This window comes from Glandiceps talaboti, chromosome 1 (assembly GCF_964340395.1).
Source record: "Glandiceps talaboti chromosome 1, keGlaTala1.1, whole genome shotgun sequence".
NCBI lineage: Eukaryota > Metazoa > Hemichordata > Enteropneusta > Spengelidae > Glandiceps > Glandiceps talaboti.
Genome location: NC_135549.1, coordinates 23169119 through 23183865, shown reverse-complemented (window position 1 = coordinate 23183865; position 14747 = coordinate 23169119). Strand labels below are relative to the sequence as shown.

General features: G+C 36.7%; 1 protein-coding gene across 1 annotated transcript; it reads right to left on the bottom strand.

Annotated features, from left to right (window-relative positions):
- Positions 1-200: 200 nt before the first annotated feature.
- On the bottom strand, positions 201-12515 carry LOC144452077 (uncharacterized). Its single transcript, XM_078143126.1, has 5 exons — positions 12411-12515; positions 3841-3916; positions 3580-3721; positions 2452-2757; positions 201-1776 (listed from the first exon to the last, which is right to left on the bottom strand). The coding sequence occupies exons 2-5, from the start codon at positions 3875-3877 to the stop codon at positions 1551-1553; spliced, it is 711 nt and encodes a 236-aa protein (XP_077999252.1). The 5' UTR covers positions 3878-3916; positions 12411-12515; the 3' UTR covers positions 201-1550.
- Positions 12516-14747: the final 2232 nt, after the last annotated feature.

Here is a 14747-nt window from a genome sequence, read left to right as displayed (position 1 = left end):
TGTTTGTGAAAATGCAAGTCTCTGTACTTCCAACATACTGTGCCAAATTGTTATTAATCCAATTCATTTGTTTACTTTCCCTGCTTGTAACACTTACTAACAGGTTCTGTTCCTCCGCGGTCTGATGTCAACAGTTGTAGTACAACTGTGTCGCAAAAGATACGAAACAACAATAATATAAAGAAACGCTTGTTTGTCAACAGTCTTTTAAACAACGTTTATTGCATTCATATCGTCAGTTACAGCAATATTGCTTTAACTAATAAACCCTGTTGAGAAATGGTAAAAATTATTTTTTAAAATCTAACTCAATTAAATTCCACTGTACTGTTCTCAGTAGTAGATCTTGATACGAAACCAGAAGTACGGGAACAATATCAAAAAAATACACACGTGACAAGAAAAAAACTGTTCTTAATCATTTCTCACCCATCACGTGTCTTGACGACAATATGATGTTTCCATGATCACAACTTTAAAAAAAAACTGTCCCTATACAAATACAATATGATGAAAAATCTCTGACGATCTGTGACGGATAACGATTGTCGAATATTTGTTTTCTGAGGAAACAACAACCGAACAGATGATTGACTAGTGGTCATCAACATCGACCATGCAATGTATGACGTCATAATTAATGTAAGTGTTAATATGTTTAGATATGTCATTTATGACGTATACAGTCCCTTTATCATGTGCACTCAGACAACCCACCTTGGTTGTCTGAGGTGTATAATAGGGGACTTGTATTATGTGTTATATCCAAACACTTCTACAACTCAGTCCATACATTGCGTGTAGTCAGACTCAGCCTACCTGTAGACTTGAAGGAGTAATGCTACTACACTATTCCTGCTATCCTATCTGACATTTAGATTTTTTTTTTGAATTTTGGCTCGTCAAGCATCGAGATGGATGAGCGAAAATTCAAAAAATCAAAATGTCAGATTGAATAGAAGGAATAGTGTAGTAGCATTAGCGCCCTCAATCGACAGGTAGGCTGAGTAAGACTTAATAATGCTGCTTCCACATCAGGACAATATCTGGAAATATCATCAAGGTTCCTTGGGAACTTTTCTTCCCGTTTTTGGCGTACACGAATACCGTTCTTTCCAGAGCGTTCTACACTCTAGAAAGACAGAGATTGGAAGAGGGGTTAACCCCGATTCCCAAAAAAAAAAATTATTGAAAACTGTGATCGATGTATAAGTGAAAGTTATTTTTATAACGTAAAGCACTGCCGCCATCGACATCGTGAACACAGATACGACATATATGCAAGCAGAGAAATGACAGCCTGGTTCGACGCCAGTGGTACGTTTACATCTCGTATTCCACTTTTGACATAAACGGAGTACCACTCTCGCCGTAAACAGGCTAGCAAGGAAACATCACATACAGATATACATGACTGTACTTTTAATATCATTTATGCACAGACTAACCTTACAAGCTACTTGGTACTATAACATCATCTAAATATCAATACAACGGACTACGACTAATTTGAAATGTCCGCAGTACGATACATTTCCATGCTATATCAATCAAAACATGTACCAAATACTGAGAAGAGATAAAATCAAAAATCCGAAAGTGGAAATCTTTAAATAGCCGGCAGAGCCGCCATCATCTACTGCTGTGTCGACGCAGAAAAAGTTGGAATCCTTCCTTGACTTCTCGGTCCCGTCCAATATACTTTGATCAACTTGTTGACAAACATTCCCTTCCTTGATTTTGGTAAACTCGCATTCCGTCATCTCGTCATATAACCTGTGGGATAAAAGGAGATTACGTGTTACATTTTCTACTATACCATACTGATTGGCTGTCCATTTTAATATAACTCATACATAACAAAATGTATCACAAATATACATACATTGTGTGCAAAATTGAAACTTGCTTCATATTCATTGACCTACAAACGGTCAAGCGATGCATCATGGGAGTTAGCAGGAATATAGATATGCATTCGATGAGCAATACATATTCATGAAGATAATACATGTAAGCATTTGGCACTCGTGAACATTTGTTGACTGTCACAAAACAATGAATGTGAAACAAGTCTCAATTTGATGTTTCTTGGCAATGTGATTTGAAAATTATGAAATTATTCTCCAGAACCTAAACTTCATGAAATGCCCTTATTTCCTGGAGTTGTGTTCCAATGACAAAACCTGGATGCGAGCCAGAATTCTGATGTAAAAAAAAAAATCATTTCATTTCGGATATTTCGTTATTAATTTGCCAACACTCTGAAACACCAACAAATTGCATCATAAATTTATCAATTTAAAAATAATCTATCAGCTTTGTATGGAAGAAAAATGATCATGGTTTTTGACTCTATACCGAATAGAACAACGCGGAGTTTCCCCGTTTACTCCGGTTTCCTTTGATCTAGGGAACAAGGACGATAACTCAGACCCGAAAACAACTTACTTGCATAATTTAGTGTCGATAGGGTCAGCTTTGAAAGCTGGGACGAAATCTTTGGAGCAGTCCTCAATAGCAGCACTCAGTGCATTGCTATCACATTGTGGAATCTCCAATTCTTGCACAGCGCCACCAGCGCCATCTATTGCATCCAAACTTTCTCCAGTACAGAATACACCGTTCAAGCTAGTAGACATATTAGCACCACCAGCTAACGATTGTATTATCATTTTTAGCTGAGCATCGGCCGTTTCATCGGCGCATGAGCTTACTTTTCCCCCGATACAAGCATCATTCGTAGAAAGGATGTCACTATGAAGAGAAGAAATAGACGATAATGTTGTATTTGAAAGTATAAACTGTTGGTATTATTATGTATAGCTGTTCTATCTCTACCTCAACCCCAACCCCCTAAATTAATTATGAAAACATTTTTTTTAAATGTTAGACACTTTCTGCATAACTAGCTGATGATGGGCAAAATGTGAAGAATGGACGATAAATGTCTCTCCAATGTCAAGGTGGATAACATTTCCCTATAGATCACATGGAAGCAATAAAACATTCAATAAACAAACAATCAATTCAGACTTGTCAATCTACATAGTGTTTATCGATTGAGGGCGCTTTATGTCTGCAAACTCTCAGTGGGTATAAGACCCAATGTTTGGATTGTCTTAATAACTTAGATGTGTCAGTGTTTTATGCAAGTCTATGTGTTAGTTAATATTAGTGTTGGAGACGGTGTTTGTGATGATGATGATGATGATGATGATGATGATGATGATGATGATGATGATGATGATGATGATGATGATGATGTTGATATGTTTGTTGTTGTTGTGGTGGTGGTGGTGGTGGTGGTGGTGGTGGTGGTGGTGGCAATGTTTGGGGTGGTTATAGTGTTTGCGGTGGTAATGTTGGTAGTGTTTGTGTTGTGGTGGAGGTGCTGTTTGTGGGTGGCGACGGCGATGGTGTTGTTTGAGTGGATGGTTTGTGGTGGTGATCATTGTGATGTTTATGGTGGTAGTGCTTGTTGGTGGTGGTAGTTTATGTGGTGGTCATTGTAGTGATGTGTGTGTGGTGGTGGTTGTGGTTGTCACACAGAGTACAGCAAATAGATTGATAGTTTACCCGCAATTAGATTTATCTTTGTCTGCACGTAGGCTTTTCATCATTTCCTTCATGCAGGTAGAAATGGAATCCATAAACCAGGTACTTATTTCCACCATGTTTGATGGACATTCCTGACCATGACAACAGCTGACTAAAACACCTGGAAGGAGAAAGAAAAAAAATGTCGTACGTTCAGATTATATATATAATTGTATTGGATTCCACATAATGCAATTATATTGGGTCTCTACATAATATGTACTGAATAGTTAAACTTACCAACGAGGACCGTGCACAGTAGAGATTTGGAAACCATTTTGATCAGATCACGTGACAAGGAAAATTGCCGATAAACCTACAAATGAAGAACATTAAGCTTAGAAATGTTAAATTTTGAAAAAGCTTAAATTGCAATGTCTGTTTCAGAAAATTTGATTGCTCAATAAATTACGCGAACTTTGAAGTTTTGAATCATAAGACGAAAGAACAAGTGAATTACAACGTAAGTATAGCGAGGGCGCCCCTCATTTCACAGGAAATCTATTTACGCATGATGTGTTTATCCACGTCTACTAGACTACTAGTCTCGGTTACCCAGACTCTCACCGCTGGAGGCCCCGCCTACGACATGTTGGGGAATACTTCACGTCCAACACTGTAGGTACTTCCGCGACAAGTTATCACTTCTGAATCGAGTAAATTACAACAGGCCTTGTAAACCCATTTTTAGACTTGGAAGAATGTACTGCATCATTACTCCACACTGAGTATTTGAAATACTGTTTCCCCAGATTCTCATTTTCATTTAGCCTACAATATTGGACATGAAGCATTCCCCAGCATGCACTGCTCTGCACAAACAGATTAGATACTATAATAGGTAAACATTTTCAGCAGCAGATCAAGGCCTCCACTGTATATGCTTAGAATAATGTGTTGGTCGGTGGTGGACTTTAGGTTATTAATATGAAAATTCAAGACGTAGTAAAAAAAAATGTTTGTTACCGATATTAAGGCCCAAAAAAATTGTGTGGTTCCGATTATGCTCAATTTTATAATAGGTTGGGTAGGTAGGTAGATTTGACTCTCTTTTTTTTTAAATTTCATGTCTGAGTGTCTAGTTCAGGTAGTTATGTTTTATGTTGTTTTCCCGGAACCAAAGATTTATTTAGGCCTAACATGACTTCAGGAAATAGGGAAGGTCGGAAGTATATTTTATTTTAATTTAATTATTTTCAATTACTTTGACCCCAAGATAAAATAGTCATCGGTCACAATACTTCCGTGAGAGTTTGGTGAGGTGTAAAAGAAGTAAGTGAAGAGAATCAGACTAACACAATATCTAGGCTGTATACTGTCATAGTCTAAAAAGACCTGCTTCCTCTCCGGACTACGGCTTTTTTTTAAAAGGTGAACACAGATGAGGCAAAGGCATGAATGGGTACATGGGGACGGAAATAAATTGTTACAATTTTATCTTTTTGCATGTAAAAAATGTTCGGGATCGGGGGCTTATACTATAGGGTTATCGGACACATACTATTTTTTTCGCCTGTAGACCTAGTACTTAAAAAATTGTGTTGTTCCGGTTACCAGACCACACCTAGTTTTTCACTGCTGATCCTAAACTTTTTTATTTTTACATATTCGACAAAAAAATAATAAAATCGCGAAAAATTGTGAAGCCTCGTCAGAAATAATGGATGCGGAAGCTGACATTAACTTAAAAAGACAATATGAAACTGTTCTTCTAATCTGTAATGGGTGTACATCTGATGAGAAGAAGCCAATAACACAGAGACCATTTGGAACACAACGGAAAACGTTAACTTCCTGTCACCTATGAAAAAATATATATATAATAATAAAAGTAAAATAAAAAACTTACCGACCCTAAAAATTGAGCGTAATCGGAGCCACACAATTTTTTTATTAGGCCTTATTACAGCGCATGCGTCACAGATGACATATTTAATTCATCAATTTGGCATCAATAGATCAGCAAGTAAGACATGCTTATAATATGCAATGATGGTTAGTACTAATGAAGAGATGACAGCTTGCACAAATATTTTGATAACGTAGATGGTGACTTTATTAATAATTAACATTCTAATCCAGTGGGATGTAGATATGAAGGCAATAACCATCACCTAACGTGACACTTAATTTATCATTCATTCCTATTCGTTAAGACAAATGTCGGTGTTTGACGTTTTGACACGCTAATTTCAGACATCATGGAACTGCTAAGCCTGTCGTGCACTATGGGGAGTTAAAATTGACACCACTTTACGTGATATGTATATATATATATATATATATATATATATATATATATATATATATATATATATATATATATATATATATATATATATACAACTAAGCACCTCAAGTTCCAACCAACTTACTTCGATTATTCCCGCCCTGCTTACCCAAGCATCGAGCACTCTATTCTACGAGTTTGATACTATTTAATATATATATATATATATATATATATATATATATATATATATATATATATATATATATACATACATACATACATACATACATACATACATACATACATACATACATACATACATACATACATACATACATACATACATACATACATACATACAGTCTATGTGAAGTAATAATAATGGACGAAAATTTTAAAAAATGGGACAAGAAAACACATCATACGAGAGTTCAGATATGGCCATGACATTGTGGCAATGCCCCCCCCCCCCCCACTATTCCCCGAAACCCTCGACATTTCGTGAAAATTGGTAAAATACCAATAATTAGACATTGTATATATAGAGGTAGATTCTATCCATTTCATAGTAGTACAGTATCAGGTTGAAATCCGATCGTATAGAGGTTGATTTTCGGTGCGGACACAAAAATTAATTCGATAAGATTTATTTTACCATATTAATGTATACAGCTCCATAAATACATTTACCTATGGGTGATTCACTATATTACGAGTAAGTCATTATATCTAACAAAACATTTTTTTTTTAAAAACGTTCCTTTAACAGCTAGTCCATCTTTAATTAACCCTAAACCTGTCACAGTCATTACCTTTGACGTGAACTTGCCCTGAGGAGGGTTTACTTAATGTTTGGTGATGTGGTCTCACGGGTTTAGTTAGTCTATTCCTGACGACCGTGTTCCGGTTTTACGTCTAGTCACAGTCGTTACTCTCGAACAGAATTCTGTGCTCCTCCCTAAAGCGTTCATATAAACATGATGACGTTATCGCATCCCCACGTGATTTTAGTTTCAACAGACTAGAGGTGGGGTTAGGTTTTTTACTCAGACATCTAGTTGTCGCAGTAAACTGTTGGTGGTACTATATATCGGTGCTGAGATCATTTCACTACTTCCTTTCCTGTGGATATTGTTCCAAATGTTTTGAAAAGAAGTAAACAAAACTAAAACTAAAACTAAAACTAAAACTAAAACAATGCCTGGAAGTCAAGGCAAGGGGAACGAAGGAGAGTGGCATGCGCTGATGTTGGGCATGGTCGAAAAACAACAACAACTTGAACAACAACAACCAGCAACCCATAAAATTTTAGCAATCTACAGTTGAAAATTTTCAATCTACCTCAGTATGGCTCAGTATATTACTATAATAAGTGGTGTATTTACCCAAGCGTATAGAGGTAGTATAATGGGATATGTTGGTAAAAGTTGTTTCCCCCATCAAGATCAACAAAACCAAACATTATATGATGATGAGACCGCTTCTAGGTGTTATTCAAATGAAAACATGAACGACAACTTGTTATTATGTGCTAAATAAAATTCCCACTGCAGCTGTACCAACTGAATATTAATGAGCGATGACGCCGACGGCCTGTCAATTTGTAATGGATTACTACTGACATGCGCTTTTTGCGCTTCACCCCAGCACAGTAAGAAGATACTTGTTTTGTGCCCAGCATGGCATTTAATCATAGACCCTCCACCAACGTTGGTGAAGGGTGTATGATTTAACACCCCCCCCCCCCCCCATTTAACGCCTTGAATAATGACACTGACCAGACGTAATGTGTAAAGACGGCGCAGTGTTAAGTCCGAACACGGTCGTCAGGAACTGGACTAGGGTTTAGTTGGCTGATCACTATATTCACAAATATCTATTCAGAGAAATGACTCATGAGTGGGTGTCATACCACTTTGAATAGGAAGAGGCCATAGAAGGGCAGCTTTTATCACCATTGCAAACAAATCCATCATTATTTGAAATTAAGTTTTCATTATAAATGAGAGATATGTTCCTTTAGCTCATTTTTCTCATGTAGTGAGAGACATTGTCAATAACGGTATACGGTAGGAATGTGGCTAGGCACATTAGAAGGGCAGGTTGTTGTGAGGCAGAGTGTGGGGGAACGGTGAATAGAGAGAGAGGAGTCACTCCAGTTGTGGCTAAAATCAGAATACTTTATTTCACAGGATAAGTAAGCTCACTATATAGGAAATGGGTGGTAACTAATATTAGTACAATGATCGTGTTGATAGATATATACAACATTTGTTTATGTAAGCGATGATATTACTGACATTTATGAGATTTACGAGAGTATTCTTGAACTTGAAATGACCTCTGATGTCTCCGACAAGGAATGACATCCTAATACGTATTGCAGGCTTTGGAAGAAGAAGGTCCCTACTGTAGGGTTATCACGAATAGAGTTCACCACATAATACATACATACTATTTCTCGCAAGCCAATGCACAATGTCTTCCCGCTGACGTAAACATAAAATCAGTTACGGTACATACACGATACTAATGCCCTCTTGAAGAGGAAATTGTAGTATTAAAGTGAAATCGACGATACTTTATGGGTATCTTTCATAATTTACAAACTATATCTGTGTCCACTTTATATAAATTGACACACACAAAATAATTGTCACCTCATATGCATGCATAGATAAACCAAATGTATACGTAATGAGATTACATATATAAGCTATGGCCTGAAAACTGCAATAACAATTTGTATACACATCGCTCCCCCCCCCACACACACACATACATACATACATACATACATACATACATACATACATACATACATACATACATACATACATACATACATTTGTACATGCGTGCGTGCGTGCGTGCGTGCGTGCGTGCATGCGTGCGTGCGTGCATGCATGCATACATACATACATACATACATACATACATACATACATACATACATACATACATACATACATACATACTTGTACTCCGGCTGGGCGTTAAATTTCGACTGACAGTTACAAATGAGGGCTATTGACCAATCAGGGAAAAGCGTGAAGACAGGTGTATGAGCAGAGTAGCAAATTTATCAAATGTTAGTGGCGGGAGTGTATTTTCTGTGTATGAGATCCAATTAATGGCATCCAGGGAAGAGTGATTAGACGCAGACAATCATAACAAAAACATGACCCCAGACTGTGACTGAACAGATAAGACTTCCGTTCACACGTTGAACACTATTTTCGTAATAATAAACATTACCTCAGAGTGTATTTAGAAGGTGAATAAAATACACATACTACAAGGTAGACGGTATAATGGCAGGGGGAAAGCGACGGTTTGCTGTTATGACAGCTGAGGACATAGATCAGAAACTGAAGGCAAGTGTACTGAAAAACACACAGAAATACACTGAAAAAAATACTAGCTCATCATGCAAGTTTGGAATAGTTGGGCCGAAGATAGGGATGAAGACGGAATGGACAAAAAGTCACAATAATTGTGGACGGTATTGCATTGTAGTTTGAATGGTGTATTTTACTACAACTTGCGAGAGGTAGACGGTACTACTATTGCTTCGTAATACACGACTTTTCAAAAGTTTGAATGATGTATTTCATTTGCATGTAATTAATATGCTGTTTCTTTACACTAGACACAGATAAACAATTTCGTTGAAAGTTGTATTTTTGATGTCAGGGTGTCTTGTCGAAAATCAAAACATAAACAATGGGTGTATGAACTTTTTCCTGGTAAGAATATGACACCATTGAATTATTAGCCGGGGTACAAGATAAATGCCATCCTGGCAATACACGCCTCCTACGTCGGCGTGTATTTACCCGGACGGCATTTATTACATACATACATACATACATACATACATACACACACACACACATATACATACATACATACATACATACATACATACATACATACATACATACATACTTGTACTCCGGGTGGGCGTTAAATTTCGACCTGACAGTTACAAATGAGGCTATTGACCAATCAGGGAAAAGCATGAAGACCGGTGTATCAGCTGAGTAGCAAATTGACCTAATATCTTTGGCGGGAGTGTATTTTCTGTGTATGAGATCCAAATAATGCCATCCTGGGAAGAGTGATTAGATGCAGACAATCATAACAAAAACATGGCCCCTGACTGTGTGTGACCAGGAAGAACGTTTAGACACAGACAATCATAACAACAACATGGCCCCTGAATGTTACTGAACTGATAAGACTTGGTTCACTCATAGACCCTACACCAACGTTGGTGTAGGGTCTTATGGTTCACTCGCTAATAAATGTAAACATGACCGCAGAGGGTATTTTTAGAAGGTGAAACGAAACCACGGTTTCTTACTTGTCTGTGACAAAATACACGTAAGTCTATATAGTATCATGACAGGGAGAAAGCGACGGTTTGCTGTTAAGACATCTGAGGACATAAATCAGAAATTGAAGGCAAGTGTACCGAAAAATACACAGCAAGTACATATACGAAATACACTGTCCATTGTGCGTAATAGACAACATTTCAAAAGTTTCTTTACGCTAGTCTTGTTGAACAAAGACAGATAAACAATTTCTCTTAAAGTTCTATTTTTGATGTCAGTAGCCATGTTTTGCATTATCAGTGTCGATTAAACTTGATATCACTAGTTCCATGGATATGATTGTATTGAGTAGTTTGTAGTATGAATGTCGTGTATAAGTAGTTTGTAGTATGATTATGTCGTGTATAATAATCATGATAATAACAAGTACGAAATACACTATCCATTGTGATGTAATCGCTATTTTCGTCACAACGTGTATTTAACGATATACGCGTGTGACATTGAATGTTGACATGTTTCAATGTTGACACGGCGTCTATCAATGTTATCGGCTTTAGGCGTCGGTCTTCTTATCGGAAATCAAAACACAGACGCTTGGTGTATGGAGTTCTTCCTGGAAAGAATATGTCACCACAAATGAAGTTCCCGGGGTACAAGATAAATGCCATCCGGGCAATACACGCCTCCTACGTCGGCGTGTATTTTACCCGGACGGCATTTATTACTTGTATACATACATACATACATACATACATACATACATACATACATACATACATACATACACACATACACACATACACACATGCACACATACACACATACATACATACATACATACATACATACATACATACATACATACATACATACATACATACATACATACATACATACATACATACATACATACACTCACTTATATATATATTGCTATTCAATTTTGAGAAGACAAAACAATACCAGACCTCGAAACCTTGTTTGTCATAAACATATACTCGCAGAAAACTTATCTTGTGTGTAATTTATGTACTTGTGCATTAGGTTTTGTATAAAATAGAATCTGAGTAAAATCTGATGTAGAAATACGATTTATGATTTATTTATCTATTACAAGCTTAAACTTTCTACATTCCCATTTGATCGCGATTTTATTTCCGGAAGAGTTGGCGAAGGAATCCCTCACTCTCTTAGCAAAAAATCGAAAACAAACAACAATATAGCTGTAAGGATGTAGATACATATATAAAGAAACCTAGCCGTTTTCCTACATCACGTTTTAATCAGATCAGATTGAGTAAAACCACGCTAAGTTTTAATAGGCTCACGCATGGGCAGTTTCTTCACGAACATTCCTAGGTCACGTGCACTCAGAATATCAATGCATGTCGTTCATTTACGTACATGCTATAGTTAGATCATTCGTTCATATTCGTTTAACCAATATTCCACGTATCTTACATATTTTTTGTGAACCAGAATAACATTATTGAAAAGAAAGAAAAATAGCACAACTGGGTAAGTAAGGTCAGGCCGGAACTTTGTCCCTTTAAAATTCCGTCTGTCTTATCGGCATATATAGTTGTATGATTCACATACAACATGTATATAGCTACATGCAGCTTGCATTGTAATCTGATATGGATGGCCTTGCGTTGCAGAGGCGTTGCTTGGGCGTACTCACATGTGTTCTAACACAAAGGACAGTCGCTCCTAGTACCCTACATCAAATTTTAATTTGCAAAAGCGTTTTGTATATGAGAACATAGTAAGAATTGGGAATACAGTACAAAGTGTTGATAAAAAAAAAACCGCGTGGTGGGGAGAGAACAATAATTGAAGGGGGATCTGTTGTAGATCGACACGTTTTTGGCATCGTCGCAAACACAGGGGCGTGTAATATTGCATAGATTGTTGTTTTCCAGGTCTACAGACTGGTATATAACAACCTTTTGAATATATATTCCTACCTGTATAGGGAAAGAGAGATATTTATAGTATACGTAGTACTATAGATCGATGCATTTGTAGCAGCAACATTCGTATGATATTTTCCTAAGAAAACGGAAATCTAATAATACACGCCCCTGTGGTCGCAAACCACGACCGTTTTACAGTACCGTTCTTAACGAGCCGGTCCCTACTGCTGGCCGTGGATGCATTTTGGATCCCTATTTTGATGGTCTAAGATAAACCTTCTCCACTCTCGCCCAATTCTGCCTTTAGCTTACCTTGATTGTGCAGCTATCGTTCCAAACAAGTAAGGACAGTCAGCTATTCACTCGCCTTGCAGTTGTAAAAGCAATAAGTCCAGACGACACTCGATTAGAATAATGTATTAATTTAAGCAAATAAATATGTGCATATCATTAAGGATGCGGTCAGAATTATCTACACCGGGTAGGACTCGCACACAACAAATATTATGTATGTTTTTTCAGTACTAAACTATATGAAGTCAGGTTTTGATGGAATTTTCACCCAAATGAAAAACAAGACAGACTTTATGAGTATTAAGTGGACAAGATTAGAAGTTGTCTTCTGAAAAAACAGGGTTTTTTACGTTTGTTTTTAAATTTGAAAATGTAATTGTACAGTGAGGTATGCAGACATACCTAAAAGACACTGACAGGGTTCACACCATTATTTATATAAAAAAAATAAATAAATAAAACACACTATTTTTTATTTGGCCTATTAAAGTATAACAAATTGGATTATGCCTGTGCCTGTATCATTTTAACACAGTCTGCAAATTCTGTGCACTAACCTTTAATGCATCAATGTTATTTGTCTCTCTCAGCTTGTTTGAGCTGGAAAATGGGCCTTTACAGGGATGTGTCCTAACTAAACGAAATATTCTAAATATTTCTAACTTTTTTATGCCTTCCCTTTTTAAAAGTGCAGTTTTACTTGTAAATGAATATAATGCTGTCAATATGTATTTTTTTATTTATTTGTTTCCACTTTGTTTATCACTTGTTGTTTTTACCAAGAGCACATGTGAAAAATTCAACGTATTTTATAATTTTTTTTAATTATGGCAATAAATTATATATAGTCCATTTGTATATGTATTATTTATACCAGGAGGGGAACCTTGTACGTTTATTTTAAGCTTCGAGAGCCGGTAAGAGCAATGATTCCAAGTCGAAAACTGTCACTTTCTTTCGGCCCACTCCCACAAATTCATGTTCTAATAGCTCACCCTGCCTGAGTAAACTAATGACCCTGGGAGGTGTGGATGTGGTCACGTGACTGTATATGTATATGAATGGCTTTCGGATCCAATCATCGTCTCGGACAGTTTGAGTCATCTTTTGCTTTAAATATCGACATGACGATCCAAAGCCTTGAAAAAAAATGGAGCCATTCATTCATTGCATACCGTTATACTAATATTTCGACGTTGTCTAGGCCTGTACTGGTGTTGTGAATGTGAGTGTGGCTTAGTCGTTGCCTTCCATCGGTAAAACGACGCTAGAATCGCACCGCCATTATAAGTAGACAGGCTCGGATTTAGATACTATCATCCCAGACAATGAAGTGCTTTTATAAACTACAGTGGCATATGGCATACCGAAAAGTACAAAGAAATGTCTCACAGAGCGATTCTGACGTCATCACTAAGCTTCACAACGACTCTCAGCAATGGAAAAAATAACTAAATATGATACACGCGTCCATCTATATACAAATTATATCGAATCACATATCACAGTACAGTTTCATACATTTTTTTTCTGAATACAATGTAATATTTAAAACTCAGCCTTTTCTGTCGAAGTGTAGAGTCACATTTTTGACGTCAATTTTAAGCCTCGAAGTGATTGATATGATTTCTCTTCTCTACCATCCTAATATTGTATCCATGCCAACCATTCTGGATGCACCCATCGTTGATGTCATTCAATACATGAACTGATACATATTGCCATGGGGATATGGTTCCTTTTTTACCGGTCATACCACGATGACACAGATCTTCCTGTTCTGCATACTATAATCCCGATAATTAGGTTTCAGTAATTTAATTTCGAAGTTCTATATCGCTATCCCAATTAGATGAATTTGTAGAAAGGTGTGAAGACTTCATAAAGTTACAAGAGAAATTAAGTTGTGTCGGTGTTTTACTCATGGGACATGGTGTTTTTAACACAAAGATAGACACAATTCAACTCCAGACTAACAATAACAAAGTTATATTTAGCACACACACACACACAGCAGGATATACCAAAGTGATAAAGCATCGCGGCCATTCTTTTGCTGCACCAGTGTAGTATGGAAACAGTCTTCTGATGAAAAAAAATTGCATATGGATTTGATGATTTTAATGGCTTCAGTTGTTTATTTTCCAACTGATAATCAACAACTTGTCTGCTTCTACATCCCTACTGTGCCTGGTACCTATATAGTTGTTTATTTTCTATTTGAAGTTGTCTTTCTGTGTGTAGAACATCGTGTCTCGAGTGAAACACCACAGTATCTTCATTTCTCTTATAAATCAACAAAATACTGATAGGAATCCTTTCTTCTCGATTTGCTTGAATTTATTTTAGTATGTA